The sequence below is a fragment of the Podarcis tiliguerta genome (assembly GCF_965153285.1).
Source record: "Podarcis tiliguerta genome assembly, chromosome: 11".
In the NCBI taxonomy this organism is placed as follows: Eukaryota; Metazoa; Chordata; class Lepidosauria; order Squamata; family Lacertidae; genus Podarcis; species Podarcis tiliguerta.
Window position 1 is genome coordinate 35,221,558 of NC_139544.1, and position 17,719 is coordinate 35,239,276.

At 40.5% G+C, this 17,719-nt stretch overlaps 1 protein-coding gene across 3 annotated transcripts in view; it reads left to right on the forward strand.

The window, feature by feature from the left end:
• Positions 1 to 17,719, forward strand: part of SV2C (synaptic vesicle glycoprotein 2C) — a 96,778-nt gene that overhangs the window by 38,838 nt on the left and 40,221 nt on the right. For all 3 annotated transcript variants that reach the window (XM_083403953.1, XM_083403951.1, XM_083403952.1), the window contains exon 4: positions 3,378 to 3,529. In XM_083403953.1, coding sequence (XP_083260079.1) covers positions 3,378 to 3,529 — 152 coding nt within the window. The remainder of the gene's footprint in view (positions 1 to 3,377; positions 3,530 to 17,719) is intronic.

Below are 17,719 nucleotides of genomic sequence, written 5' to 3' on the forward strand. Positions count from 1 at the left end.
CTAGGTTGGAGGGAACTGCTGAGAGGTAGTTTGGAGGTTATCAGATTTTGCAAAATGTGACCATCATTGCGTTCACTAATTCTTGGTAGAAATTCTGTGGCACACGAAATCATAGGGGTTCTAGCAGGGATTGCCAAACACACTGATGGAAAAATTTTCATGAAATGTTATGAATGAGAAGAACCTTATTGGATCAGATCAAAGCATTAGTCCAGGGATGGGGAACCTGTAACCCCATCTGGGAAGACTTCAGTCCTGATCGTGGCCATACTAGCTGGGGCTCATGGGAGCTAGAGTCCAACAGCCTCTTGGGACCCTAGTTCCCTTATCCAGTCCAACAATCTGTTACCACACTTGTCAGTCAAATGCCATCTGACAAGCTTACAAGTAAGGCACGAGAGCAGCTTTTCTCTCCCATTTGATTCTCCCCAATATTTTGTATGCAAAGATACATTGTTTATGAACATCAGGGTTCTATCTAATTATCATAGCTTGTCAGATGCTGATGTGGTTGCTCAAGAGCAAACAGGCAAGACTCTGACCTGTCTTTTCCAGGCTTTATTCTTAGTGCAAGCTATTTACAATGAAGAGTGTCATAAGTTGATGTCTGGCTGAATCGCTAGCAGAATCTGGAAGTGGTGGGTTTTTGTACCTCCCCCAGCATAACAGTTGTGTGACCCTCAAACTTCTCCGCCCCTCCCTGCGCCGAAACCTACTGTGCAGAATGGGCGCTGGCAAAGGGGTACTTCCCTCCTCTCCTGTTTGCTCAGGCTCGGTGTTGAAGCTCTCTCTAGCATCCCCTGGTCTCCGCACCTCCTCTCCACTGTAGGTGGGGGTTTCGCAAGATTTTTGGAGGTTCCCTGTAACACAACTGCCCTTCCACCTCTCGTCTCTGAGCTGATGGTAGTCCCCTGACATGGCTGATATAAGTTGCTTCCAAAGTCTTTTCATTATACTAACCTTCACTACAGAGAGTGAGTAGCAGGGATATGGGTTACAACTTAAAGAAGTGTATATGCCTATTTCGTAGTAGTGATTGTTTAAGATGCCTACCCCACAAAGAGCATTGAGAAATGTCCCTTTTTGTCCCTTGTGATCTGTCTTTACAAGCATACACACACCAGGATCCATTCTTTTTCTGGCCATTTTCTTTTCAGGAATTATTCTGTTTCTCTAATGTCAATTTCCAGAGTTTGGAAAGAATGGGGTGCTTTATTTCTGGGAGAAACACACATCGTTTTGGTCTTCGATTATGCAATGCTTTTGCTTAAAACCACAGAGTGATGTGGTATGTGTGTGTGTTTTGTGTTTATGAACTGCAACAGAGTACAAAATCTTGCAAAAAGGGACATCCATGCATACTTTTCCAAGTGCATGAACCAATCTTGTATAAAATAATGCAGGAGTACTTTCTCAAACGTTGGGTCAGCCAGGGTCTCGATAACAGTGCAAAGGAACTTGTCCCTTTTGCACAATACAGGGACCCAACGTTAGTCCCAGAGAGCCAAGACACATTTTGAAGTATTCAGTAATCAGTACCAAATGTACCAAAAGGAATCATTGTGAAAAATAGAAATCCTTAGGTGGGGGTGTAAAAATTTGTCCATTCTCAGGGCGCCATATTGCCAAAGTCCTCCCCTGTCTACTGAAAGCTGCTTGCTTTAACTTGCTAATTGCCCCCAAAAGGTGCTGCAAATGCTTGCTTGGAGAGTTGATTTTCAATAGGAAAACCATGGGAAAACTCCATTACCTAATACTATGCTACTCTACAGATGTTACTGGACTCCAACTCCCCTAAACCCTAGCAAACATTGCCATTTTTTATTATTTATTTATGAATTGCCTTCTACGTGTGTGTCGAGGCAATTTACAAATGTCAGCCACATCCACACCATACATTTAAAGCATGTAGCTGTCCCCCAAAGAATCCTGGGAACTGTGGTTTGTTAAGTGTGCTGAGATTTGTGGCTCAGTAAAGGGTAAAATACAATTCCCATGCTTCTTTGGGGAAGACATGTGCTCTGAATGTATGGTATGGATGTGACCAATTGAAAACCTCAAAAAACAGCAATGTCAGGGATGTCCAGACATAGTAACCCAACATATTACATCAGATACCCCTACATTATCGTTTTTAAAGTGGCTCTGGAGTAATAATTTGATCAACTGAATGGTACATGAAATATACTAAATATTAAAACAGAAAATAGCAAAAGCTCCTCAGATATACAGCGGTAAATGTTTAATGCAGTCCCAGTCCTGATTCTGTTGTCCCACATGTCTTTTTAAGTATTATGGTCACTACTGACATCAGAAATCAGAAGCTTATGGTAATCAAAGGCTTAATTTTAGATGTGAAGAACAGCTTATGTAGAGTGGGAGCTGCTTATCAGTTCCTGTATAGTGATGACAGAAACTCAGAAGTAACATAGTAGTAATGAATAAAAGTGCTTAGGTGCCAACTGCACTGCACTTGCCCACTGAATTTAAAAAATAAACTGGAGGAAATTTCACCCAAACGATGTGAGAAATAGTACAATATATTATAACCTTTCAACATTTCTACAGTTTTGAATGATAGAGTTCATTAAGAGATAATGATTTAACCATTGAGATTGTGTTGCCTTCTGCATTTAAATTCAACATATGAGGTCTAAGAACACCCTGATGCAACAGAGGACCATGCAATAACAACTAAACTGTATAGTTTCTTTCTTAACCAGAGTTTAGTCCAATAATTCTTAGACATTATTTGAATTTTTTTGCCTATATCCTGAGTCATAACTGCACCAAAAGATTTAGTGGCTGTGTTCTCCCAAGCTGCAAAGGCATCATTTGTTTTAAGCCTGTTTCTCGTGCTTCTCTTCTTTGCTAAGTTAATTTCAACAAGCCTCAAATCTTCAAACAGAGGAAAAAGCAAACCATGTCTCATTTCTCCAGCAAGCTGGGTCCCCCACAATGCTCTTACCTCATGTCACTGTAGCTTGGTGAGCGTCTGGGGTGGGATTGTCAAATAAACCATGGTCAAGCAAGGTTATTGCATTCAGTCAAAACGCCAAACTGTAGACAAGTTATTGCATTCAGTCAAAACGCCAAACTAGACAAAACAAACCATGGTTTGTAAGCCAAAACAAACACTTCACCTTATTGTTGGTTGCTAGAAAATAAACAATGGTTAATGTGCTGGGCTGAGTTCGAACACTGAAGCAAACCACACTTTGACTAGACAAACCATAACTTTGTGTTACATACACACAAGGCTGGTGTAGTGAAATAGTTGTTTTGCATGCCACCCATTAAAGACACAAATAAAGACAGTGCTTGTTCATAGTTTCTATTATGGTTGTATTCAATTTATACTCTGTGTCTTCAATTAGGATTGGAGGAGCTGTTCCAGTTGTATTCTCCTATTTTGCTGAAGTTCTTGCTCGAGAAAAACGTGGAGAACACTTAAGTTGGCTTTGCATGTTTTGGATGATTGGGGGCATCTATGCTTCCGCCATGGCCTGGGCAATCATCCCTCACTATGGTAAGAAGCATATTTTTTGTTGCATAAAGCTACTGCTATCAATGTACATAATTGCTAAGCCATAATCAATTACAAGGCATTTCAGAGTTAGAATTGATTGTTTTAAAGAAGCAGAATGTGGGGGCAAACACTTTGCAGAAGGTAGTAGTACTATTGTGATTCGGCTTGTCCACACGTTTTATGTTCCTAACATATGATTAACTTATCTCTAAACAGACATTGGGGTGTGTTTTTGAGGGATATTTTGAAGAGTTCCTTTGTTTTGGCCTCTTATATGTTGATAATTGCTCAGTGAGTTCCAGCTGGAAAAAAGGCCTGGTTGTACCCAATTACTTGCTGTAGAGGACCATGCAAATATAGATTTTCAAATCTGGTTTCTACTAGTGTCATTTGACAGAGAAAGGGGTTTATAAATGCATGAGGTCATATAAATATGCATACTCATAAGTTTAATTTAATTTATTATACATTTTTAATAGTCTAAGGTGTGATGGCAAGTTTTATATATTTTATAATTGCAATAATACTTTTCTTTAGCAAAACTGGGCATAAAAGTAAAATTAAAAGTCATTTTTAAATTGTCAAGAGTGAACAACAGTTGTTAACTTTTACAAAATATGCATTTTTAAAACTTACCTTAAGGCAAGGTATTTATATACATGATTACAATAAATTGCTTTCAAAGGTTACTTTGCTTTATTTTAGTGTAAATAACTTAGCATTTTTATTGCAATGGTGTCCTCTAACTTTTAAATGTCAGTACTTTGTAGCCTTGAAGTATTTAAAATACCTTTCTGCAATGCATTGAACTAATTTTCTCATTGGACGAATCTCAAGCTTATCCTACAGCTCTACGTGAGCCTAATTTAACCTTTCATCGCTGATCTTCAGTATCATATCTAGGAGCCCATCTGTGTTTTTTTGTTTGGTAGTTCCAAATGTTGTGGCAGATTCATTGGTCAAACTGGCCACCCCAGATCATGGATAATAAAGGATGTAGCTTCCTTATCATAAAAAATGCAGGCTGGGATACAGAAAACTTGCCACAAGAGCCAGTGTAGTGTAGTGATTAAGAGCGGTAGTCACGTAATCTGGGGAACCGGGTTCGTGTCTCCGCTCCTCCATGTGCAGCTGCTGGGTGACCTTGGGCTAGTCATACTTCTTTGAAGTCTCTCAGCCCCACTCACCTCACAGAGTGTTTGTTGTGGGGGAGGAAGGGAAAGGAGATTGTTAGCCGCTTTGAGACTCCTGAAGGGGAGTGAAAGGCGGGATATCAAATCCAAACTCCTCTTCTTCTTCTTCTTCTTCTTCTTCTTCTTCTTCTTCTTCTTCTTCTTCTTCACAATAATGATTCATTCAATTGACTCCCTCTTCAGGAGTGAACATACGTAACTGGTATAACATAGACATAGGCTGTTGGACCAACAGACATAGCTTTAAAGACCTTGGTGATGCAGTAAATGATGGGCTGTGTTCGGACAGGAGATACAGGCAATACTGCTTTTGCAGTTTAGGGGAGAATCATATATATTGGAAAGGACAACCCATCCATGAGGCAAGGAATGCATTGCCTGCTGCCGCTACTGCTGTGTGTTCCTTGGAGGCTGGATCTGTCGCCTCTTCATCAGCTGCTTCCATGCTGTCTCCTCCCATCCCTAGGGATTGAAACGGCAGGAGTTGCCCTCTGGGGTCTCCTGGACTCTTCACCTGCCTGGTGTGATTCAAAGCAGGCCCCTTTACCACCCATGATTACCTTTGATTCCCACTTCAAGGAACTGAAGTTGAGAACGTTGATTTGATTTTTCCATTTCCCAATGTAGATCTTCACCCGCCCCCCTTATTCCAGATGTAGACTTTGTTCCCTCCTTGTTCCCGATGTAGATTTTTATTCCCCACTTCTTCCTGATTTAGATTTTCGCTCATCTCTTCTTCTCTGATGGGAGGGGGCACCACTTTAGGGTTTGCCCCAGGTGCCAAGATGTCTGGGGCAGGTCCTGATTGGAAATCATGTTCCACACACGAAAAGAGTTGGGGGAGCAACACAGTATCACAAGATCATATGCCTCTGTCCCTTGGACTATGGCATTCATGCTAATGCCTGGTCTGCTGCACAGCCTCGCAAGAATCACCACTGGAATCTGCACAATTCTCATGTGGCTTTATGGCATCAGGTGTAGTGAATCCATGTGTTTGCCTCTTGAGGAATATTCCACCTGGAAGTTCCCTTGGGGAAAATAAGGCACTCAATTGTTTTCAGCATTAGCTGTATCAGCTAATTATAAGGTCCTTGTTCTAGCTAAATGCCAATGAAAAGATTTACGCAATACATAATAACACAAATGCTTATCTCTCACTTAGCATGAATTAAGGTACATATTGAGATGAAGCCTATTTATACTAGAGTTTGAATTTTTTAATGGAGATATGTTATCATTCCTTGTAGCTCTTTGAGCTAAAGAGATTCCAGTACCAAGTCACACTGGATGCAATGTTGGGCTAGATGGGTGCTAGTAAATTGAAATTGAATCCTTGTCAGATGGAAATCCTGTGGGTGAGTGGCTTCTGAGTGTGGGAATTCGGCACTTTACCTGTTCAGAATGTGGTTGCACTATCTTTGAATGAACATGTGCACAGTCTTGGAGTGTTCCTGGGTTTGTCATTGTTGCTAGAGGCCCAAGTCACCTTAGGATTTATCTTTAAGTACAGAAGAAATGTGTAGCGTATCTTACTGTACCACTTCATTAGGCAGTTGTATATTTATGTCATAAAATTTACACCTCAAAAGTGGTTTACACAATATAAAACAGTAAAATAAATTTTAAAAATTGCAACCTTATTTTAAAACATACAAAACTTAAAAAACTAAAACAGATTAAAGTTACCTCAGTTTTCTAAGCATTTGGGTAGGCTTGTCTAAACAGGAATGTTTTTAACAGACAGTGAAAAGAGTACAGTGAAGGGGCCTGCTTGATCTCAGTAGGCAGTGGGTTCCAAAGAACAGTATTGTGGTATTGTTTTATATTACATTATGTTATGTTTTAAATAAATAATACATTTGTTAGAAGTTTAGAATTTAACACTCCTGGTCTGTTTATCTGTTTGTTCTATACTGAACCCCAGCTACCCTGTGTGTGTTGATATGTGAATAAAGGAAAATTAATGGTAGCGGTGGAAAGTAGGGGGATGGAATTAGCAACTACAATCCTTGTATGTGGTGCAGGTGGTAGGGATTTTACCTGTGATAATATTACGATGGGATAGTCAAACTGAGTGAGCCACCACAGCCTGTGGAAGAGAACTGGCGTTATCCGGGATAGGCTGCAGTTTACTGGTGAAAAATTTGCGTGATTTTTAGCTGGGAACTGTAAGTTAAATTATTTGTACTTTTTCTGTCCTCCTGCTGCAGTCCCTAGAGGGAGATTAGAATCTCTCTGATATGGTAGATCTTGTCGTTCATAAGGCAGGGATGTGCCTACAATGGTCCGTAATAAAAGAATAGGAAATGATTTCACACCCTGCTGTCACAACAGCAGACTGCTCCTGAGAGATAGAAGCCAAAACTACTTCACACCTTGGAGAAGTGTTCCAAAATTATTTACTGCAGTTGTTGCTGCTGCACCAACACCAGATTGGATATCTGTAAAATGAAGAATAGAAAAAAAATAATCAGTCTTGGTTTTGTCTAATACTGAAGGTCTGTGTTCTTACTGGCATTTGACATGTGTTTAGCAGACTGAAACCAGTCATCTTTTGTGTGTCGTAAACACACGGACAAGCGCATATCCAATGTGGGGTGGGCAGTTTTTATTTTATTTTGTTTATTTTATTTTATTTTATTTTATTTTATTTTATTTTATTTATTTTATGATACCTCATCAGCCCTTTACTGTGACGTCCCAGGGCAGGTTACAGTAATTAAACATTCAATGATAGAACAAATTAAAGAGATGCAACCATAGAAGAAGGAAGGTGTAAAAAACAATTGCCGATATAAAAGTAGTGTTTTTTTTAACAGTTCCAATAGAGATGCTGACTGGGATATGGACAACAGAGTTCTGAAACATTATTGCAGAAAATGTGTCCCACGGAATTGCTTAGGCCACAATAGGTTTTTTAAAAAATGAAGTCAGGGAAAAGAGAGTACTTTATTGGAAGATATAAAGGAAAGAATAATAATACCACTAGTTTGTGAGTGTCTAGAAGAGAAGGATGCGGGTGGCGCTGTGGGCTAAACCACAGAGCCTAGCACTTGCCGATCAGAAGGTCGGCGGTTCGAATCCCCGCCACGGGATGAACTCCCATTGCTCATTCCCAGCTCCTGCCAACCTAGCAGTTTGAAAATACGTCAAAGTGCAAGTAGATAAATAGGTACCGCTCCGGCAGGAAGGTAAACACGTTTCCGTGCGCTGCTCTGGTTTGCCAGAAGCGGCTTAGTCATGACCCAGAAGCTGTACGCCAGCTCCCTCGGCCAATAAAGCGAGATGAGCCCTGCAACCCCAGAGTCGGCCACGACTGGACCTGATGGTCAGGGGTCCCTTTACCTTTAGAAGAGAATGAAGGAATAACTACTCCCTCTCTTTCCCCGATGGCCAATTCCAGATATGCTGTCACACACTGTAGAGCAAGGGTGGGCAACTTGAGGCCCTTCGTATATACCGTATATATCAAAAACCCTCTGCAAGCTGTCAGCCCAGACTTCAGCCAGAAGCCTCTACATATGTACCGTAAATTGCATTGGTCATTATTACTTCTAAAGGCTGTTTGCTAGGAATCATGTACACTCTGATGGACAATCTATGGAATTTTCTAGGGAAATAATCTCCAATGCAGATAGAAATGCAGGAAACAGGGGTGGGGGATACAGCACGAGAAGGGATCTACCCCACTCTCTCTAGAACAGGGATCCCAGGACACATTGAGTTCTGCTGGGGAATCCATCATATTTCACATCTTACTGGTGCAGTGGGCATGGACATAGCCAGGATTTTTGTTAGGGGGGGCAGAACATTTTTTGGGGGGGTCAGGGCATTTCTTAGTGCAGGCAGAGCCGATGTGATTGGTCAGTTAGTTATTTCTATTGTTTTACTTGATCTGGGGGGGGGAGCTGCCCCTCCCTGCCCCTCCCCCGGGCTACACCCATGGTAGTGCTGCATCTGCCAAACCTTAGAGCACCTTATCCATTGGATTTTCAGTGCAGGATTACACCATTAGAGCGTATACTTAAAGTACTGAAAGCAACAAGAATGACAAAGTTTTATAGAATTTTGAACAGATGCTTGTGCAAATTAGGATAAGCAAACCAAATTAAATCCCCTGGTTATCTGTTTGTGGTGTTTTCTCTGCCATGATGCAAAAGGGTTTTTTTGTGTGTGCCCCCCACCCCAATCATTTAAATGTTTGCCTTCTCAGTGGTTAGTAGCTTAAGTAGCATTTTAGCACATCTGCTTAATGAACGCTGAAAACATTTCATTTGTAAGTGCAGTAATTACCCTTTCCTGTGTTTCTATAGGCTGGCTAGGAAATAAAAGAGGGGAATTGCTTGCCCAGAGATGGTAAACGAGGAGTGGAAATCCTCCAAAAATAAAAGCCAAAGTATATATGGCAGTGCCAAAGTCAAACTAGAGGGGGCAGTGGAATATCATTGATTACCCCTCTCTCTCTCACACCCGCACACACATTTGAAAGGAGAAATCAGCCACAAGAGCTGTTGATATAAACATGTCCCCACCCCCACCCTAAAAAACCCCTGCTGCTTTCCCTTTGGAGGAGGTTATCCTTATGGTTTTTACGTGCTTTGCCTGTGGGCCAAACAACAACTTGTATGTGTTTTTGCTTGCATGTGTGTGTTGTGACAACAGTGGAAGTCTGTTGTTGCTGCAGCTCTGAGCGGATTCTTCCTCTCAACTCCAGGTTGCACCAGGAAGTTTTGGCCCCTTTTAGAAAGCTGTTCTTTGGCAGCTGCCTGACGATGCCTAGGCTTGTATGACAGGAGTGTTCTTAGCTAGTCATGCATGCCATAAATTCTACATATGTATCCCTTCCAAATACTATTCATCGAGTTTTAAATGTATATGTCAACCAAACAGGTGTTTCGTTCTTGATTTGGAAGTAAGTGATTTATGGGCATCCAAACACAGGATGTCTTGAAGGGCATAAATGTTGAGATCAAGAAAAGAGAAGTGATTAATCAAAGATGTTAACAATGTGTTAAAGGTATCTGTGATAAGGAAAGAATCTGAGGTACGGCTGAGACACATTTCTTATTATTGGGTTGTTGTTGTTTTGCAAAATCAGTGATATTTAAGGTCTTTCCACAGCCTCTTTTCTTTTGTTTTGCAGACATGTTTGAAACTAGGTGCAACACAAAATCCTCCCTTTTGTGTCAGTTCTGCTGTCTAGCTTCTTAAAGTTCTTCACTTCTCCAAAGCTATTAAACATCCCTACAATTTGTATATTCTGCTGGAGGACAGTGCTGAAACTATGTGGGTGAATGAGTAGCAGATGTCCCTCCACCATACTGATGTTCTCTGGTGTGAGTTCCACATGCTCACCTAAGTTTCAGGGAAGACAGTTCATGTGATTCTTTTCTCACCCTTAGTTTCAGGCAGTGTTAGAAACTCAGATATATAAGCTGGGCGCCAAATGGCTCCTTAAACCAGGGTTACATTCACCAAGACAGAATGCCTAGATGCCATTATGGGGCCAGACAACTTGAAAATTGCATTGGTTTCCTTTTGATTGTACTTGCTTTGTCCTAACCATATGAATCTCTTTGCTTGGAGCATGTGAAATCAAGGCAAAGTTACTACTGGAAAAAATTGTTACCTTTGAAATGGTATTTGCTTAAGAGTAAAAGCAAAGCAAGACAACAAAGCAATCATGTCGTGTAATTGTGCAGACGAGAAAGGTATGTTTAATGAGCATGTCTATAAAAATAAATTACATTAACTCCACCCCCCACACCACTCTAAAAGAATAGCCAAACAAAGGAATTAGAAAGTAACCTTTTGAAAACAAAGTGCAGCTTTCCATTCCAGTCGCTGTTTCCTTGTTACAGATTGTTGTTGGTTGTATACCATGTTTCCCCAACAGCCTGTGTTTTCTAGTGGGGTGAGAGGAGCAGGAGAGGGACACTGTCAGATAGTTTCGATTTGCTGCTGATTCCTACATCTCTATTTTTATGCATTTTAAAATGCTGTGGCTGAAGAACAGCACTGAGCCAGACCCAATCACGTACTCTCCATAGATGTTGTGGGTATATAAATCTCGGGGGCTGCTAACTCACTCAGCCATAGAGTCAGCTCAATTACGTGCTGCAATCCTTGTAATGAGATTTTCAATGGTATCAGCTTAGCATTAACCCTCAGTGGCCTGTTCAGCCTTTTTGTTGTATAATTAGAGCATTACCTTTCCAAGTTCATGTTGTCTCTGATCTGCCTTGAACTGTTGTTATCGAAAGTTCAGTGTAAATATTTAATAATGACAGCCCAGTTGCTTCTTTAGAACTAGCCTGTGTGGTGCAGTGTCTAGACTGATACCTAACACAGTGTGATTGAATTTCCACTGATACACCCAGACAAATCTTGTTCACCACTGGGGTTAGGGATCCTACCTTTGTTTGACAAGATTGCTCCATATCTACCTATATAATCCTCACCAATGTGGAGCTTTTTCCCTTGCAAGATTTAGTGTTATGCCTTCTGCCATTCTGCAGGGAAGGTTTTTGAAGGTTCCATGTTCAGAGAGGTATTGTCCTTGTGGTCTTGGACAGTTCAAGACCATTGTACATGCCTTGTTTACTGTCCATTTTATGCAGTAATTTGTACATCTTTCTAAACCCCATCTCAAGAGTGGGACATCGCAGACTTTGTGACTTTAACACTGCCATTTCCCCTGCCCTCCCCCTTCCTGTCCCATTATTTTGGTTAACATCAAACCTAGGTAACAGTTCCAAACCTTGCTCATTATTGTGTAACATTTTGGTTAGCCTCCTAAAAAGTATTGGCCAATTATGGATTTTGCTTCATTAGGATTTTTTTGTGTTGATTATGCTTTTACCACATTCTCTGTACTGTTGAGGCTAAATGAAAACAGGCAGCCCCACAGGGGGGTGATATGAAATTATCTCTTAATTCTTCCATACTAGTTTTCATGAGCAACTCTTATTTGCTTCATCTTTGGAAAAATCTGCATATGAAAGAATTGCTTTGGTTAAAGACTTGCTATAGAGGTGGAAAACTAGAGTGGTGTCTGAGTTGTAGCTCAACTCTCCAATTACATGCGCCCCTGTGTTAATTTTCCTCTAGTAAGGGAAGCAGGACCTTGTGTTTTCTAGTCATTAATAGCCTCCTGATGAACCAACCATTTCACCTTTTACACCTGCCAGAGTGGCACAGATGGCAGCCTTTTTCTCCAGAGGTTCTTGTAGTACACTTGGCTTTCTCTAAGGGATCAGTTTCCCTCTAGTAAATGAACATGTTTACACCAAAACCAACTCACTCCAGTGCTAAAATATAAAAAAGGAAAATGACTCAATCCATCAATTAGATTTCTAGCCAACTTTTAAAGGTAAAAGCCTTCACAAAGCAGATTGCAACTTACTTGTTGTATGTTGTACATCCAACACATGGATAATTAAAATAGCAAACAAGAAAGTAGCAATGAAAAATTCAGTCAAAAGCATGCTGCTCTAAGTTTAACCAAATGTAGAGTAGAATAAATAAGCCTTTAAAATCCTACTAAAAGCCAGCAAAGTGGTGGTCGTGGGAAGAGGGCAATCACACTTCACAGGAAATGACATTCCAAAGCAGGATGGCAACCCATAAGGAGGTTGTTTGGGCAATTTTTTTACCCCCCCCCCCAAATATATTGTTGTGAGTTTGTGCCAGACCCATTCTAACCCATCGACCCAGCCAGAGTTAAAATGTAAGCCAGGCTGGCTAATTGCCTGGGTGAAAGGCCATTAAGAAAACAAAGGAAAAGTGATCTGCTATTAAGAGAGCAGAAGAGTCGGGGCTCTGTGCCAGATGGCAAATATATGGGGCATCTCTTCCAGCTCTTAGGTAGTTAGAAGGACAAAGCTAGAGTCGAGAATTTAGGAGTTGGCTGTGATGTGACTGAGGAGTAAAGCTGCAGGCTAGGAAGCCAGAGAGGGCAGAACATGAAGATTGATTTCTGCTTGAATCCAAGGCTGTGGCTGTGAATGAAACAAGACCCTCTTGGGGTGCTGATGCTGTGAACCCCAGGTTGCATATATATGTGTAAATAAACCATAGATACCCAAAGACACCACAGTCTCTGCAGTATCTCATATCTCCAAAGGAAAAATGAACCCTGGGTAAGCACCTAGACACCCTGGAAACATGTACCGCTTGGAGATTGGGGTGGCGTGCAATACCATTTTGGTTACTGGTGATGATTCCATTTAATGAGAATGAGTCTATAAGCAGGGTTGGGGAACCTTTAGCCCTCCAGGTGTTGTCTGAACACAATTCCCATGACTATTTGTTATGCTTGTTGGGGCTGATGGAAGTTGTGTTTGACAACATCTGTGGAGGGCACAGGTACCCTATCCCTGCTCTAAAGCAAGTTGGGGGGGACGCATTGTGACATTGCTTTCTTGGCTGAAGTTCTAGGATAAAATACATTTTACATATGTGCAGCTACTGAGTGAGCAATTTCTTTTAAATTAAATTCTGTGAGGAGGAACAGATGCCATAATCAAGTGAAGCTACTGAAATGGACTGAAAGTATATCTGCATTGAGCCCTAATAGTGCAATTGACTCCACTTGCACTAATTTGTTTCTTCCATGTTCCGTTCACATTTCTGAGCACAAATGCAAAGACCAGCAGAAAAGCAGTGAGGGATAATTCTGAACAAGTTACGTGTGCTTAGGTGTGTTAACTTGCACATTATTAGTTGTCTAGGTGATTTAGGGGAAGGGCTATAGCTTAGAGGTAAGGCAGGGATGGGGAATTGGATCCAGGCAGTGGATCCTTATATCCACCCCCTGTCAACATTGATGGATGGGCAGGAACACGTATCTGTCAATCACCTGATGTGATAATGATGACAGGTGACTAACACCTGTCAACATTCAAAGGAGGCTGCAGCAACTGCTGGTCAATGGTTACAGCCACCTTCTTTAAAGATGTGCTTTCTGTGCTCATTGGAGCTGGCAGCATGCCTTCAAAAGATGCTTTCTATATCTGCCAGTCAGCTGATTTGTCCTTATGAGGATATCTGCAGAGGAGGAAATGCTTCTAAAAGTGGAGCATCTTCCCGTCTTCAGATAAAGCAATTTGGGTTCAATGCACTTCTCAGTGACAGCAGTAAGACTGCATGGTCATAACCCCTTTTGTTATGGAGTGCAAATCTCAAATATAATGCATCCTCTTGAAGGCATCTTAATGAATGTGAGATGTTTATTAAGTTCAATAAATTTGTACAGTAGTAGTCCTGCGATGACCCGCCTTAGGTCAGGCTGTGACCCACCAGCTGAAGACTAATGTACTACTATGAGTTGAATTGTTGTGGAATTTAACAACAATAACAAATAAACCCCAAAACTACAGCCCTGGGTAGTTGAACTGGGATATGCCTTTTTAGAATTAAGAGAGCAAAAGATACAATTTGAAGAAAAGGTGAGCACAGCAGGGAATAGATGGTGCAGAATTTTGCATGTTGAAGGTGATGAAAAAGAATTGTAACGACAAAGCCAAGTAGTTTCACAAGCTGGTTAGTAAATTGCTGTTCTTTTGCCTCTGTTCCCATATAATCATTTTATACTGTGGGAGTGCTTGCCTGCAGTGATTTCCTGGCATGGAAATCACGCAGTTGTGCTTTATATGCATGTCTGCTCAGCAAACCAGGAACTCAGTCATGGCTCATTATATCCACACCTGACTCAAGCAAAGATACATCAGATCAGCAGCAGTGTTGTAGACAGGGCACTGGAGTTGGATTGAGAGACATGGGTTCATGTTTTGTTCAAGTATTCCCGGCGACTGTAGTCCTGTTGTTCTAGGCCCCAGTTCTCCATGTGTAGATTGTGGAACCCTGAGGCATTGGACACCATCACGGTGGGGATAAATAACATCAAACACACTTTTAAGGGTTAGTCACATAGTTACCCTCATTACCTTTGCGATGAGAGCAGCATGGCCTCTATGGGAGTCCTCATGGGCTTCTCATAGTCCTGAATGCAAAGTACTAAATGAATACCTGATTTAAATCTAAGTGGCTCCAGCTTCTCTCCTGTATATCAACAATAGCTCTGGCACTCAATTTTTAATAATAGCTGAGGCATCCAATTTAGATTTCTGGGGAAATGTTTCCAAAAGTCGTAATTGCTTTTAAATGTCAGCAAACTGATCCTGAAGTAGAAATTCAATATGTTTTTATAAATAATCCCAGATGAGGGCAAACGTTTAAAAGCATCACTGCCTTCTTTTATTGCATTGCCATTGCTTGTTAACGTTAGAAACTAATAGTAACAAGAGAGCCAGACATAACCCTAGTTTTCACAAACATCTGAGGAGGAGGTAAACCTGTTTCTTGACTGTGCCATTGCAGACAGCAGGTGTGTGCTCAAATGAGAAAATGATCCACAATACAATAAAACCTGTACGTATATAGAAAGTTATGTCAGAGAAATAGATTCCAGCCTTGCCTTCTTCCTGCTATGCTAGTTTTGTGTAGCCAAGGAACAAACCTCAATTATACTATAACTGATATGTCAGAATATTAGTATTGTTCCAGTTGTTTATTCAGCTGACAACACTCTTGTTGTAATTCAGTATTATTTAAGATACTGAACGAAACCTCTAATTCCATCAGCAGTGTCTCTCAGCTTCTGTCTATGCCAGAGTATATCAGTCTTAACCAAAAAAAAGTTTAGTTATTTAGTATACTCAGGATGTAGGCTGACTTACTATAATACACCAGTTGTTTTCCCAAAAAGGTATCTTAAGCTGTGTACATATTAATGACTTAAAATGCAGCTTAGATCATTCTTTTTCTCAGTTCTGGTTGAGGTGGTTTGGCAGCAAATGCTTTAAAACGTATTTCATAAGAAATGGCAGGATGGATACGGATTGTGACTGGGTTTGTTTACACAGCTTCCCAAACCAGTGGTGGAAGCACACTGGATGCAGAGTGAACTGGAGTGTGTACACAGCCCTTTCAAAAGAGTCAGAATCAGTACTGATCTGAATGCTTTAAGGGTGCCACCCAGTGGCTGTTCAGCAAACTTACCTGACTATATTTTTTTTAAAAAAAACACACACACATTAATCCTGTAATTCTGCTCTTTCTAATAACTCTCTTCAATCTGTCCCTCATAGTGATAACAATATGAATAAAAATATTTCAGGTCAGTTTTCCTAAATGAAGAGTGGGTGGATGAAGGAATAATTAAAACATGCAGCTCTGTTGAGATTTATTGATTAAATATTTTTTATCTCCTCTTAGCTCCTCTCCTTAGCTTTCAACGCAACTTACAAATTCTACTTCATAAATCATACTGTAAATCATAAATAAGAAACTACTCATAAACAAATTAAACCGCGCAAGTACATAGCAGTAAAAATAGCAGTACTGACAGCTTCGACCAGTTGATGTCGACCAGTTTTCCAAGCCTGGGCACACAGGGTGGATTTAGCCTTGTATCTGAAGTATAGTAAAATCTATGAAGCTAGTGCAAAAAGGTTCAGAAAAGCCTAACCTTCCCAAATCAAGAGAAGTATTGCTATTATTGATTTTCCTATCCCTTTGGTGTTCTTTCACAAAATGTTTTGAGAGCCCACAAAGGTCCTTTCTCAACCCTGAAAATGTTCACAGGAGAACCTCCGGCACAGTCCTAACAGATCATTCAATAGCTTTGTTTGCAGGTCATGTTAAACCATAATTAATGTTTTGTTTTGTTTTTACTGTGAAGGTAGCTCCTTCTTGCTAGCGTACTGGAGGAACATGTCACAATCCCTGGTTTAGCATTATATCTGAACCGGGTATCACTCCAAACAAACCACAATTTGCTGCCACGTTTTGTTATTGGTTTCCAAATCTTGGTTTGTTTGCACAAACATTTAAATTGGATCAGTTATGACATGACAATTTCACATATATTCATCTGCAGAAATCATGTAACAGCAATTTCTTTGTTGCAAAATACTGGTACATTCTGCAGAAATTTCCCTTACTCTGTTTTAACAAATATGTTGAAAATGGGGGGGGGGGGCATATTAAAGAGAAAGCCACTTTCACAGCCTTTGGCTTAATGTTTTAAGTAAGTGATTCTATGTAAATTAGAATCTTCGTACATTTTTCCATTGCCATTGATCTGTCCTACGCTAATACCATTCTGTAATCTGTCACTGCAGGTTAGGTGATTCATTTGGTCATTTCTTGTAATCAGTAGAGTGAGAAGGTGATATTCAATGTGAAGCTGCTGCAGAGGCTGAAAAATGCAGTTACTGTAGGTTTTATTTTACAGCACAGCCTGAGAAAGCTGTTCCCAGGATGCACTTGGGCTATTGTTTTAACAACCCGTCGCCCCTTGGAACTTGCTGCTGTTTTCAAGATTAATGACTTTGGAATTCAGCATTTGCAGAGAGCAAGGGTGAAGTTTAAGTCTGCAGAGCTGCACTGCCTTCTAAATGAATCAGACAAAGAACACATATATCTTCCTGTTGTGTCATAGCGAAAGGGTGGTGGATGCAAACTGGTCAGAAGCCAATAACATATCTACATTTGGCACCAGAGTTTATCTTCAGATAACTACTTTTGGCATACATTTTTAGAATCAGTTCTAAAATGTCTGCCTCAAGAAGGGCAGTCGTGTTAGTCTGTTGCTGCAAGAATTAACAAAGAATCTTATGGCACCTTAATGACTCACACATTTATTGTGACACATTTATTGTTATTACTCTTCATGGACTAGAGTCACAACCCTGTAGAAATGTATGTTTGGTTCTTCTTTGTATTAAAAATACTTTTTAAAGAACACTTTTAAAAAAGGACACTGGCTCGCTACCCTATGGTAATATGGAAACATGAAGGAGGGTGGACTTGTCAGGATTGAATAAGTGGCAAATGTTATTCCCTGTTGGGATTTTGTTTGTTTGTAATTATACTATTTCAAAACTGCAAGTGAAACATTTCAGACTTGGGAGCATAGCAAAAGCTTAAT